The sequence below is a fragment of the Natrix helvetica genome (genome assembly GCF_964273705.1).
Source record: "Natrix helvetica genome assembly, chromosome: 4".
In the NCBI taxonomy this organism is placed as follows: domain Eukaryota; kingdom Metazoa; phylum Chordata; class Lepidosauria; order Squamata; family Natricidae; genus Natrix; species Natrix helvetica.
This window is the reverse complement of record NC_138550.1, coordinates 152,889,837-152,904,140: the sequence shown is the minus strand read 5'-3', so window position 1 is coordinate 152,904,140 and position 14,304 is coordinate 152,889,837. Positions and strand designations below refer to the sequence as shown.

The 14,304-nt window shown below is 41.8% G+C and overlaps 1 protein-coding gene across 1 annotated transcript in view; it reads left to right on the top strand.

Moving 5' to 3' along the window:
* Window positions 1-14,304, top strand: part of EIF3H (eukaryotic translation initiation factor 3 subunit H) — a 96,726-nt gene that overhangs the window by 3,352 nt on the left and 79,070 nt on the right. The window contains exon 2 of the mRNA XM_081952847.1: window positions 12,446-12,602. Coding sequence (XP_081808973.1) covers window positions 12,446-12,602 — 157 coding nt within the window. The remainder of the gene's footprint in view (window positions 1-12,445; window positions 12,603-14,304) is intronic.

Below are 14,304 nucleotides of genomic sequence, written 5' to 3'. Positions count from 1 at the left end.
TGACTGAACTGCAGGATTCAGCTGCCTCACCAAGCCTATAAATGCAGTGTTCTTGTTTTACATTGTAGCACCGCGTGAGAAGAAGATTTGTAGGCTATTAAACTTGGTCTACACAACATAGAACAGTCCCAAAGGTGTCTCAGAAAATTATTGCCGAGATCCCAAAACTTTCAGGTTTTGTAAAAGCCCATTTCCCTTTCTTCCAAAAGCTTACAATCAGGAAAAGTAAATAACTGTGTTTGTTTGATTATATCCTTTCCCATTTAGAAATTCAGGAAAGGACATATGAGGAAGTCTATGGAGATTCTCAGTCATCCAGGTCATGGTTGTCCCAAAGGTGCTTTTTCAAGAGGCAACTGGAGTTTCTGATTTTTCATGGAAGGCTTCTACCCAAGAAACTTCTTCAGCTCTGACTGGATGGTGGGGAATGAAAGGATTAGGCTTCATGCAGACAGCAAAGTCCACATTTTGGACAGAAAGGATCTCTGTTTTGAAAGAGGGGTCAAAAAGCCATCTATGTCAAAATTGAACAGCCCTCTCTCAACAGAGGGGGAGGGATACAACATAATCTATCTCCAGTCTACAACACATTCTTTCAGCGAGTTGTTGAGGCCACCTGGAGGTTTATCTTTAGAAGCTTCTTGGATGAGAAGGGAAACGTTCTCAAAGAAGAACCAGAAAGTCCAGTTGCCTTTGAAAAAGCACCTTTGGGGCAACCCTGACCTGGTTGAATGAGAATCTCCATAGACATTTAACATAGAGCAGTGTTTCTCAGCCCTTGGCGACTTTAAAGTGGGCGGATTTCAACTTACAGAATACCTCAACCAGTGGCAAGTGTTGTGTGAACTCAGTTATAGTTTATTCAGAAAACTAGAATAAAACATTTTCTTAGGAAATCAGGCAAAAGAATTAGATTCTATAGAATTTTAGAATCATTCAGTTAGAAGGGACCTTGGAGGTTTTCTAGTCTAATCCTCTGCCCAAGACAGGTGTCCTCATACCATCTCTGCAAATGACAGTAACGCTTAGACTTGCATACCACTTAACAGTGCTTTACAGCCCTCTCAAAATGGTTTACAGAGTCAGCATATTGCTTCCAAAAATCTGGGTCCTCATTTTACTGACTTTGTAAGGCTGAATCAACCTTGAGCCGGTGAGACTGGAACTGCCAAACTGTTGGCAGTCAGCAGAAGTAGCCTGCAATACTGCATTCTAATCACTGCTCCACCATGGCTTAAATGGATGTCAAGTATTTTCTTGAAAACCTCCAGTGACAGAGCACCAATCAACAACGCCTGGTGGCAAAACTGCAAAAAGCTGTTCCATTAAGCTGTTGCTTGATATTTTTCACTATCAGGAAATTCCTCTTCATTTGCAGTTTGGATCTCCCTCTGACAAGTTTTCACCCATTGCTTCTTGTCCTAAGTTCAAGTTCTATGGAGTATAAATCATTGTTCTTTTCCCTGTGGCAACCCCTGGAAAGTCTTCTCTTCATTAAGCTAAACATACTCAGTCCTTGACTGTTCTTCACACAATTTAGCTTCCAGGCCCATGTGATTGCAGAGTGGGGCCCAGTTATCATAATGTTGAATCTGTGTCATGTTCCTTTTTAAGGGTCCATCATACCTTTGAATCAGAGGTAGTATTCAGCAGGTTCTGACCAGTTCTGGAAAACCGGTAGTGGAAATTTTGAGTAGTTCGGAGAACCGGTAAATACCACCTCTGACTGCCCCGCCCACATCTATTCTCTGCCTCTGGAGTCCCAGCTGATCGGGAGGGAATGAGGATTTTACAGTATCCTTCCCCTGCCACGCCTACCAAGCCATGCCACGCCCACCAAGCCACGCCCACAGAACTGGTAGTAAATTTTTTGGAATCCCACCACTGCTTTGAATGGTCACTAAACAAGCAGTCGGAAGCCAAGGACTACCTGTACTGATTAGACTGATGAAGTAATGCTCCCTGGTCAATGATGAACAGTTTTTAGTGGCCTGGGCATAACAGACAGAGTCTTTCAGGATGAGATCTCTGTAAGTTTTTCTACATCATTTCCCCTCTACTGACTTTCTAGAGTCAGCAAGCTATCATTGTGCTAAAAACCCCCAGAAATACTGAGAACAGATTTTAAATCACATCAGTGATAGCTGGATTGCGCTATGAAGACGCTGTGGTCATTAGTGCTCAAACAGCCATAGGTGGCATGCACATTGCTGCAACTTTGAAAGCAATTCAGCAGGCTGTAAAGACCCATTTGTCTTCTTTGTCTTCTCCTTCTTGTACCATATCCGTCATCGGATGTTGGCGATCACGTTGCCAATCCTATTTTTGTCAACAGCCGCATGAAAAAGTGCTGCTGAGTTTTGTCCAAACCAGTCCATTAGGTTTTGAAGCCATGATGTTCTTTTTCCTGGACCTGATTTGCCTTCAATCTTTCCCTGGAGGATTAAGTGAAGTATGACGTATTTTTCTGGGTGTCGCATCACATGTCCAAAATAGTCTAACTTTCGCTGTTTAATGGCTTTGATGATTTTCCAGGCGGCTTATCGCCTCCTCATTTGTGATTTTGTCAGCCCAGCTTATACGTAACAGTCGTCTATGAATCCACATTTCAAATGCTTGTAGTTTCTTCAAGTGGTTTTCTGTCAGAGACCAAACTCTCTACTCCGTAGAGCAGGATAAAAAAGATGTAACATCTGACAAGCCTGATTGTCAGTCTTAGGCTTATGTCATGACTGCAGAAGACCTTTTTCATTTTGAAGAATGCTGTTCGAGTTTTCTCTATCCTTGTCTTTACATTTGCCTTATATTGGATACGAATCTTCTTGGATTATTGTATGGGGTATGATTGTAGATTATAATGATTGATTTGATTGCAAACTTAATCACCCTTTTATTGTAGCTCATCGTACTTGTCTATTTAACTGTACTTTTGTGATGCATTACTTTAAAGCATTGCATTGCATATATTGGAAGCTGCCAATAAACTCTAAAAACAGCCTATAAATATTTCAGATAAATTACTGCATCATATTCATGTATCACTGAAACACTGATTTTGTGTTGCACGTGAATTAAATCTTAAGATGTGTGTTCCTTCTGCATTTATGTTTTGCTTGAGTTAATAAAAGTAGAGAAATCCTTTTGTGGTGGGAAATTTACATATTTATAGCAGGAATCTCCAATCCCTGTGCCACGGACCAGTACTGGACCATGGCCCATTGTGAACTGGGCTGTGCAAGTGGTGGGCAAGTGCATGAATCTTCATTTGCACACATATGGGTTGTGCATAAAACCATCCCCCTCCTCTGATGCCGCCAACACTGCCAGTCCGTGGAACTAGAAAGGTTGGGTACCACCGATTTAGAGGACATCTAGACTGGGGAATCCTGGGTTAGGACCATATAAGGAAGAGAGTTGAACACAGAAATTAAAAGGACATGCTGCTTTGTCGTAACATAATATTTTGGCAGCTATTTCAGAATTTAAGCTGTTGCTAGGTTTAAATAAAAATAACATACCTAATGTCTTAAATGTATTTTCCAGGTTTTGAAAAATGCTAGTGATGAAGATGGGATACTTACATTTAAGATTCCTAAAGTAGATGCTTCAGATATAGTTACTTGTTTCTCCCCCCCACCCCTTCAGACCAATAATTTCTGAAGATCAGATATATGTATCAGATTTATTATTCCCCGTTCAGCCTCGTTCTCTAAATTTAAAATGACACTAGAAATTCAGCTAGAGTCCATTTGAAAAATGGCTTGTTGAAGGATGGTAAGGTTAACTGCTTTAACTTTAACAAAGTAATAGCCAAAAGCCAACATGGATTTGTCAAAAACAGATCATGCCAGACTAATCTTATTGCATTCTTTGATAATGTGACAAAATTAGTGGACCAGAGGAATGCCGTTGATATAGTTTACTTGGACTTCAGTAAGGCTTTTGATAAGGTAGACCATAACAAACTACTAGATAAAGTAGAAAAAAGTGGGTTAGACAGCATCACCACCAGATGGATTTGTAACTGGCTGACCAACCGCACTCAACGTGTAGTCCTCAATGGAACTGCATCTACATGGAGGGAAGTATGCAGTGGAGTACCCCAAGGGTCTGTTTTAGGCCCAGTACTCTTCAACATCTTCATCAATGATTTGGATGAGGGAATAAATGGGGAACTCATCAAATTTGCAGATGACACCAAGCTGGCAGGAATAGCCAACACTCCAGAAGATAGGCTTAAGATACAGAAGGATCTTGACAAACTTGAACATTGGGCACTATCTAATAAAATGAAATTCAATGGTGAAAAGAGTAAGGTTCTACATTTAGGCAACAAAAATGGAATGCACAGGTACAGAATAGGTGGTACCTTGCTCAGTAGTAGTAACTGTGAAAGGGATCTTGGAGTCCTAGTGGACAACCTTTTAAATATGAGCCAGCAGTGTGCAGCAGCTGCCAAAAAAGCCAACACAGTCCTAGGCTGCATAAACAGAGGGATAGAACCAAGATCACGTGAAGTGTTAATAACACTTTATAATGCCTTGGTAAGGCCACACTTGGAATACTGCATTCAGTTCTGGTCACCACGATGTAAAAAAGATGTGGAGACTCTAGAAAGAGTGCAGAGAAGAGCAACAAAGATGATTAGGGGACTGGAGACTAAAACATATGAAGAACGGTTGCAGGAACTGGGTATGTTTAGCTTAAGAGAAAAAAGGACTAGGGGAGACATGATAGCATTGTTCCAATATCTCAGGGGTTGCCACAAAGAAGAGGGAGTCAAACTATTCTCCAAGGCACCTGAGGGTAGAACAAGAAACAATGAGTGGAAACTAATCAAGGAGAGAAGCAGCTTAGAACTGAGGAGAAATTTCCTGACAGTTAGAACAATTAATCAGTGGAACAGAAGTTGCCTCCAGAAGTTGTGAATGCCCCAACACTGGAAGTCTTTAAGAAGATGTTGGATCGCTATTTGTCTGAAACAGTATAGGATTTCCTGCCTAAGCAGGGGGTTGGACTAGAAGACCTCCAAGGTCCCTTCCAACTCTACTATTGTATTGTTGTATAACTGCTACCACACTTAGCTGTCTTTTTGGAATTGTTACACATGGAGCTGCTGGAAACCTGGAGAGTCATTTTTTAATGGGCAAGTAGCAATCACTCATGAATACTGAATCCGGCATTCCAGGAGTATAAGAGATTGCAGCTACTGATGGCTGAAATTCTAATCTTTCGTTATTCCTGAAGCATTGTGTGTATCTTCCTTAGATGATAAAACAGAAGTTTGGTGGCTTGAAGAGATACCAGTACTAACGCTTATATCTCCTGGGTGATATAACTGCTCTATCTTTCCAGTTTTGGATATCAATTATACTTTAACTCAGACTTTTTTCAACCTTGGGATGTTTAAGCTAAATGAACTTCAACTCCCAGAATTCCTAAAACCTTTCTGAGGAATTCTTACATTTTAAGGTTGAGAAACACTACTTTTACCTTATCGTGAATTTTTTGGCCCAATTTCTTCTAATTGAAGAAATCCAGTTTCTCCCCCACCCCCAAAAAAGCCCATTGGTCATGTGATCAAAATTCAGATGCTTGGCAACTGGCATGTATTAATGACAGTTGCAATATCCTGGGGTCATGTGATCACCTTATGCGATCTTCTAACGAGCAAAGTCAATGCTGAAGCCACATTCAATTAACAACCGTATTACTAACTTAACAACTGCTGTGATTTACTTAACAATTGTGGTAAGAAAGATCGTAAAATGGGGCAAAATTCATTTAAAACTGTCTCACTTAGCAAGAGAGACTCAATTGGGCTCAATTGCGATCGTAAATCAAAAGCTACATGTACAGACTTTTTGAAAACTATAGGTTGCCAAAGTGGGCTGTATGCATTTCTCAGCTTTGTGATAAAAAGAGCTTTTGCTATATATACTTTTCTTCCAGACTTATGCAAATTTACTTTATGATGGAAAACGGACGTAGTGGCTCAGTGGCTAAGACACTAAGCTTGACGATCAGAAAGATCGGCAGTTCAGCGGTTCAAATCCCTAGCGCCGCATAAAAGTGTGAGCTCCCTTTACTTGTCCCAGCTGCTGCCAACCTAGCAGTTTGAAAGCATGTAAAAATGCAAGTAGAAAAATAGGGACCACGTTTGATGGGAAGGTAACAGCGTTCTGTGAGCCTTTGGCATGTAGTCATGCCGGCCACATGACCACGGAGTCATCTTCAGACAGTGTTGGCTCTTCAGCTTTGAAACAGAGATGAGCACCACGCCCTAGAGTTTGGAACAACTAGCACATATGTGTGAGGGGAACCTTTACCTTTACTTTATGATGCAGAGTCCCTGTTCCAAGAGAGGTATTTATTGTCATATTTTTCCCTAAAGAGTTCTGATCTGGTGGTGAAACTATTAGACTTGGTAGTTCAATGCTACTGGTAAGTTGTCAGTTTCTCTGAACTACCATGTGGAAAATATGGTAGAGTTGTCTCTGATAAGGGCCTGTTTGTCAGCTTAATTCAAGACACGTGCTTAAGGTTAAAATGGTGGAGTGGGATAATTGCATATTCAGCCTAGTAGTTAGAAATATCCCAGTACAGTAAATATTTGTTAGATATTTTAAACAGTAATGCAAAGAAATACACATTCTGAATTCTATACTCTGCTGGTGTTCAGACCTAGGCTTCACAAAATCACGAAGCAGACTCCTTGTCCCGACAAAACCCCTTTTTATTAAGCTAATGTGAATTCCTCTCATTCACATCCAGAAATGTGCCGGCAAACAGGCTTTCAAGGATGAATTTACAACCACAGACTCATCAGGCTTGGAGAGCTGCCAGACCAACATCTTCCAAATGCAAGGTTGTACAAGAAAATACTTGGCAAGGAGACTCTGAGAATCACGAACAAATATCCACACTAATTAAACGAACAAATTGTCTCCTGCAAAATCCACTCCCCTTTCGCTTCTCTTTATTCCCTATGGGAGTAGCCATTCACCATCCACCTGTGCCTTTACTCCCGAGTCGGCCCTTGTTTCTCCTTAACTGTTCCCTTCTCCTGGCAGCTCTGCACATGTGCAGATCAGGAACAGGCTCCAGCTGTTCTTCTGCTCCACTGATCTCTGACTCCAAAGGCAGCTGATAACTGTCGGACGGCCGTGGCCCCCTCTCTGCCTCCGACACAGAGCACTCATCAGAGCCTTCCCCAGACTCTAGGACTGGCCCATGTTCCTCCCCAACCTCCCCACTGTCTGAGTCTGCCACCAGCTCCGCTGGCCACTGGCGGGGGGCGCAATAGCTGGGTTCAAAGTAACAAAGAAAAAAAGCAGTCAAAAAAGGTTTCCTAGTTCAACTGTAAGTTCTTAATTCTATTGTTCTGAATCAGCCTTCCACTAAACATGTTGCTGGGAATGATTGGGACTGTAAGTGAGAGTTATAATTGGTGGAACTAGTTATGTATTGTTCGGAGTATAAGATGCACCAAGATTTTGAAGAGGTAAATTAAAAAAAAAGTTTTTGCACTCTGCAGACCTCCCCAAAATGGCCCATTTTTCGCAGAAATGGGCCCGTTTTTGGTCAAAAAAAAGGGCATGCCTAGCCTTTAGAAGGCTTGTAGAGTGATCCTGGGATGGCTGGGGGGGAGCAAAAATGGGCAAAAACTGGCCCATTTTTCATGAAATCGGGCCCATTTTTTGTCAAAAAATAGGGCATCCATAGCTTTTAGGAAGCTTATAGACTGCTCCTGGGGGCTGGTGGGGGGGGACAAAAACAGCCTATTTTTCGCTCATTTTTGCCCTCCCCAGTCCCCAGGAGCACTCTGGAAGCCTCCTAAAGGCTATGCACGGCCATTTTTGCAAAGAGGGCGGGGTTTCAGGAGGCCAAAAAAGCTGTATTCAATGTATAAGATGCACCCAGATTTTCAACCTCTTTTTTGAGGGGAAAAAGGTCCATCTTATACTTTGAAAAATACGGAAACTACAAAGGTGAGCAAGCCTCCATCGCTGACTGGATGCATTCAGACAGAGCCTGAAAGTCATCTCCAATGTGTGTGTTAATCTGAATAGCTGTTTGGGGGGTGGTGCGGAGTAGAGAATATTGGGCTTGAAGACTTGATAGCTCTTTCCAGTTCAGTGATTCTGTGACTGCAGAAATCTCTGGTGGCTTCCATCTGGTGGCATCAGGTTGGACAAAGCTGCTATTAGCTTGTTCATTTTGACGACTGTGTAGAAAATGAATACTCATTTTCGTAGCAGCTCAAAGAACTAATTTCCCAGGGCGCATGTTCCAGAAACATTTCTGTAAAGGGTCTTCACAGTTTCTGTAAGGATTACTCTTACACTGGGATGGCGACATTTCTCATTTTCTCATCTTAAAGATTAAAAAAAAATTGTCATCTTTGCCTCTTAAAACCTAGAAGAGATTGCTTAATGAAACAGCTTCTTCTTTATGATTAGTCAAGCAGAAACTTTTCCTCTGAATTGCTGGAGCAAAAACTTTGCAATTGGGTTATTTTGGAATGCTTTTCCCATCCTTGTTGATTTTGGGTCTTTCTGAGCCTAAATTCCATTTAGATAACATGCTAATGTTTTAATTTTTTAACATGTTAACCTGTATAGGCCATGCCCCCAAATAAAGTTTGTATGTAAAAAAAATAAATCTCTTCCCATAGATGTTAGTAGGCGAACTGATCCTAGAGTTGCTCTTAATATCAATTTTGGAAGTGCTGGAGTATTTGCTATCTCTTATCTACTAGTTCAGTGATTAGCAACTTTAAATACTCAAAAAGCCATTTGGACCCGTTTCCCACAGAAAAGAAAACACCAGGAGCCAAAAAAAACCTTCCCCTGCCTGACTATTTCTTGAACGGCCACAAAACTAGTATATGTGGTTGAATTAAACATTCTGTTTTCTTATGAAACTTTTATTGATTTAACCATTGTTGGCCTACCAGGGGTTGAAAAGCTCAATAAATCACGTGCCAGCGGGTGTCACACATTGGCGGTTGTGACACATATTTTGAGCAACTGGGAGCCGCAGCAGAGGGATGAAAGAGCCCACATGCTTCTCCAGAGCCGCAGTTTTCTGACTCCTGTACTAGTTCCACTGGATGATGTTGATTGCATTGTACCAGGTTGACTACTCTAAATGTACAAAATAACAAATTCAAATTATTGCTTGTGAGGTCTTATGGAGCCAAACACCACTTCAGCGGACTAAGGGGAGGAGTGCAGGAAAATTCGCAGAAATGGAAATTAACACTTTTTTAAAAAACTGGAGAAAGAAAAATCTAAGGGAAACCGTTTAAAAAGCCACCAGGTGAATGGATGCAGTTTGAATACAGAATGCTTTTTGATTGTTTTGAATGGATGAAAAATGGAAAACCATAACTCCCTGGGCATCACTTAGATCAGGGGTGGCGAACACGCGGCTCGCGGCCAAAATAAATGAGGCTCTTTGCCTCTTACCATTATTTAGTATACTGTGGCTCGGATCGCGCGCTAAACCCGGAAGTACGGTCGACGCGACGACGCTTGCCAGAGCTGGTGGAGGGCAGGCAAGCGTCGTCGCGTCGACCGTACTTCCGGGTTTAGCTCAACAGCGCCCTCTGCTGCGCTCAAAAAAATAATGCTTCAAAGTCTAGCACAGTTGCTGCAGGATTCCGGTGAGGTTCTAATGATTGCTCAAATTAATAATAATGGTTGCATATTGAAGCTCTGGGTTCAGGAGCAGCAGAGTTTTAAATAGGAGAAAACATTTAATTGAATTTCCATGGTTAGTATATTTCCCAAAATTCTACGAGTGTTTTTCTCACAGCCTGTAATTGTAATAGATATCAAAGATAATCCAAACTCATATATATATTATAATACATATATTAGGTTAAAGGAAGATAATATTAGGACCAGGCTTTACCCATGTATAGGTTGTACTCGATTTACAATCACAATCTCATCACTGAGCAAAGCAGTCATTAAGCGAGATATGTGACTGCTTTGTTTAATGACTGCAAGTGTGGCATTCCTGGTTGTGGTCATCAAGTAATCTTGTAGGTTGTTAGGTGGACAGAGATTCCACTTATTTATGGATTTAAAAGTTATACAGCAGCTCTAATGGGTTTATAAAAATTTATAACAAAAAACACCTGACTGAGCATGTTATGTTATGTGTTTAATATATTATTGTTAAAATTATATGCTTTTGTGTGAGTGTTTGTCTGTTTTGGCAGGTCACTGCGTGGTGTGGCTCTCTGACTCTCACAGTTTAAAATTTTGGCTCTTTTTGTCGAACTTGTTCGCCACCCCTGACTTAGATCTTGAGTAGGAATATTAAGCAACAGAAGATTGACTTCCAGTTCCCACATTTTTAGATTTTTTTTTTTAAAATAATATTATTAAATATTATAACTGCAACAGTAAAAACTTATTTTTATTCTAATAAAAGGTTAAAAATAAAGAGAAGTTGCAGTAAATGGATTGCAAAAAACAATAGAAAAGAAAGAAAAATAAGGTAGTAAAGAAAAAGAAAGGAAATATATGAATAAATTACTTCCTCTTCATCGCAAATATAAATAAACAAGTTTAATAACTTATCATCTTCTCTGAAAATATAGCAAATATCTTCTTCCCATGTCCCATCTCTTATCTACAAGCAAATCAATGATATACTATCATTTTTGTCATTAACAAGCATACTTGGTAAATCCAACACTGCTCACTCTTTTGGCTTGTTGTCTTTATGTCTGTTTTAGTGACTAAGGTAACCAATTTCTTTTGTATGTCCATATTTTTCCATGCTAGTTTTGACCTTGTCAAGTGGAATATGTTCTTCTCTCATATCTTTTAAACCCAATCCATCTATAGAGGCACACATTATTAAAATTACTTCTGGGTTCATTATTGAAAAATATATTTTAATATGCCTAATGTTAAATTATTTTGCTTTGTACTATAATTGTAAGTCGAGTTTAAGGGTTCTTCTTTTTTAATTGTAATCTTTATTTCCCTCTAGTGTGCAATTTTTAAAATCTTCTTGTGGTTTTTAAATGATTCAAAGCAAAAGCATTTTCCCATGGGAAAGATTCTTTATAATTAATTCCAAAATCTTATTTCAAATTTATCTGTACCCTTAGTTCATTTGTAGCTTTCTAAAATCAGAGTTTTAATGACCCTTCTATTATTTGTAGATGGATAGATGGATGGATGGATGGATCTGTGTGTGTGTGTGTGTGCGCGCGCATTTGCCTGTCTATATGCACACACACACACACACATTTGTAGTAAAAACTTCATTCAGTAAGGATTGAAGAAAACTCACCTGATGCTGTAAACCTGTTCAGCCAAAGGTTCCTAATAGCTAAAAACAGTTATAAGACAATTTTCAAAGGTGATTAGAAAATAACATGCAAACTTAGTGTCCTTTCAATGGCGCTATCCATGGTTTCAGCAAGGTTATTCCCTAGTCTTCTAGAACTCTAAATCAACAGAGACAACTATCTTGTCCTCATGAGAAGCAGCTGTGTATATTATGCTACATGACCAATCTTGGAAGAATATGTTGTGGCCCGTCGGCTGTCAGCATAGCTAGCTGCAGAGTCAGATGAGGAGGAAGGAGAGCCTAGGCCAGTTTTGAAGTCCTTGGAAGGATCTGATAAGGAAACAGTGACAGAGGCAGAGCTGGGGCCTTCTGTCGTCCCCCCCCCCAGATGGGGAGGCAACTGTTTTCGGGGCTTGAGCTGAGTGAGGGGAGGTACAGATAGGGCCTATCCCAGATGCGCGTATGTACAGAGAGGAAAGGAGAGGAGAGCAAAGGAAAGCAGTAAGCTGGCTCTCAGGGCGAGGCAAACGTAGACGATAGTCAGCCCTTCCCTGGCTGGGAAATAAATAGGAGGGGTTTGGGAGTGGCCAGTTGTTGCAGGCAACCTTTCTTCTCCATAGTGAGGGGGGAGGAGTATCCAGGATGGGTTGACCTTATCCTCCAGCTGATTGGACTGAGTCAGATAAGCTGTTGGGACACGCCCCTGGCCCACCAGGCACCGCCCAGTTATCGACTCAGTCCTCAACTGGACAGTTTGCCATCCTGGAACTCCAGGAAGATTGAAAAAAATTAAAGAAAGAAGAAAAGAAGAATCAGCAATGACCGCCAGTGGGCTGAATAGCTCCCAACTATTATGTCCAGGCCACTAATATCTCATCACTACTTGTGAAGGCTGGGTCAGAACAGAATGTAACGTTCAATTCATAACTAAGCAAGTTTTTTTTTAAAAAAAAACAGTTGTTGGAAAACAGACTGTTACTATAGATCAGCAAATGCTGGCTGGGGAATTCTGGGAGTTGAAGTCCTGACATCTTCAAGTTGCCAAGGTTGAGAAACACTGCTATAGATGAACTAGGTCTCTCATCTTAAATGAAATTGTCCTAATTTAACATTTATATTTCAGGTGGTGCTGAAGATCATCAAGCATTATCATGAAGAAGGCCAAGGCAATGAAGTGGTTCAGGGCGTGCTGCTAGGCTTGGTAGTGGATGATAGACTTGAAATCACCAACTGTTTCCCATTCCCTCAGCACACAGAAGACGATGCTGACTTTGATGAAGGTAATCATTTAAGATAACCTATGTACAAAACACTGTACGCGGTGGCTCAGTGGCTAAGACGCTGAGCTTGTCGATCAGAAGGTTCGAATCCCATGTAACAGAGTGATCTCCCCTTACTTGTTCCCAACTTCTACCAATCTAACAGTTTGAAAGCATGTAAAAATGCAAGTAGAAAAATAGGGACCACCTTTGGTGGGAAGGTAACAGCGTTCTGTGCACTTTCAGCATTTAGTCATGCCAGCCACATGACCATGGAGATGTCTTCGGACAGCGCTGGCTCTTTGGCTTAGAAACGGAGATGAGCACTGCCTCCTAGAGCTGGGAACGACTAGCACACATGTGTGGGGCAACCTTTACCTTTATGTACAAAAATAGTAAACAGTTTCTTGTCTTGTCAATCCCAGGTCTCGTGGCCAATGGCACACTTACCTATATCTCTTCCTCCCTGTAATGTTGTTGCTGAGCTGTACCTCTACCGGAGTTGGATCTGATAAGTCTGTTTATATACAGATAATCATTGTGATTCCCTATTCCAAGAATGTAAGTGTTCAGACTGAATTCTAGGAGCCCAGTTTTAGCTAATTCATTCTGTACAGGTAATCCTCAAGTTACAAATGTAATGGAGCCTGCCAATTACATTTGTAACCCGAGGATTCTTTGGAGTGAATCACATTAAATCAGTGGTGTCAAACTCAATTTTATTGAGGGCTGCATCAGGGTTGTGTTTGACCTCGGAAGGCCGGGGTGGGCATGGCCAGCTCGACATCACTCGTATCGGGAACGCCTGTGGTAGCCTGAGCGCTCTGCCAGTGAAAACAGGCTCCTGAGCTCCATTTTCGGCTGCGACGGCCTCCTGCAAACCTCTGCCAGTGAAAATGAAAGCTCCGTTTTCACTGGTAGAGGTCCCGTGGGCCAGTCGTTCACTGTTTCCAGATCAGCCCCGTTGGCCAGATCTAAGCACCCTGTGGGCCGGATCCAGCCCCCAGGCCTTGAGTTTGACACCCCTGCGTTAAATGAACATGAAAACTCCCTGTCTTCGCCCATGCATTTGCTAATTGACTGCACAGGTGCACATGGTATCTTAGAATGGGGAAAAGCATGGGGACCCAACAATCCAAGGCTTCCCCCAACTCACTGACATATCTCATGCTTCCCCCTCCCCTGCATCCTGCCCAACTGTATCCACTTACCTTTTGAAGATCTTGATAAACGGTCTCCTATCCAGCCTCTCTGCCACGGTTTCACCTTGAGCAAAGGCTTGCCAAACCCTAGAGGGAGGTTGCGTCCCTCTAGGCTCCAATTGTCTTTGCATAACGCTCTTGTCGTCAAAAATGGACCCATGCTGAAAACGGAGTCTGTGCAGGCAGCGGCTCTGTTTTTGACATGGCTCTGTCTTTGGTGGCAAGGGTTTTTTGCACAGGCGATTGGAGCCTAGAGCACTCACCTCTGTATGTTCCAATCGTCTTTGCAAAAAGCCTTTGCTGGCAAGCACGGAGCCCTGGAGGGACTCACCCCCGCAGATTTCGTCAAGAAAATGGCAAATAGAGGGAAGGCCTGAAGAACTGAAGCCTTTTCCTCCGTTTGCAAAGCCTTTTGTTGCAGATCTTGCAAGGTGGTATGTCAGTGGTGGGTTCCTACCGGTTCGGACCGGTTTGGCTGAACCGGTAGTGGTTTGGTGACCTGGGGCACTGGAACCAGCAGT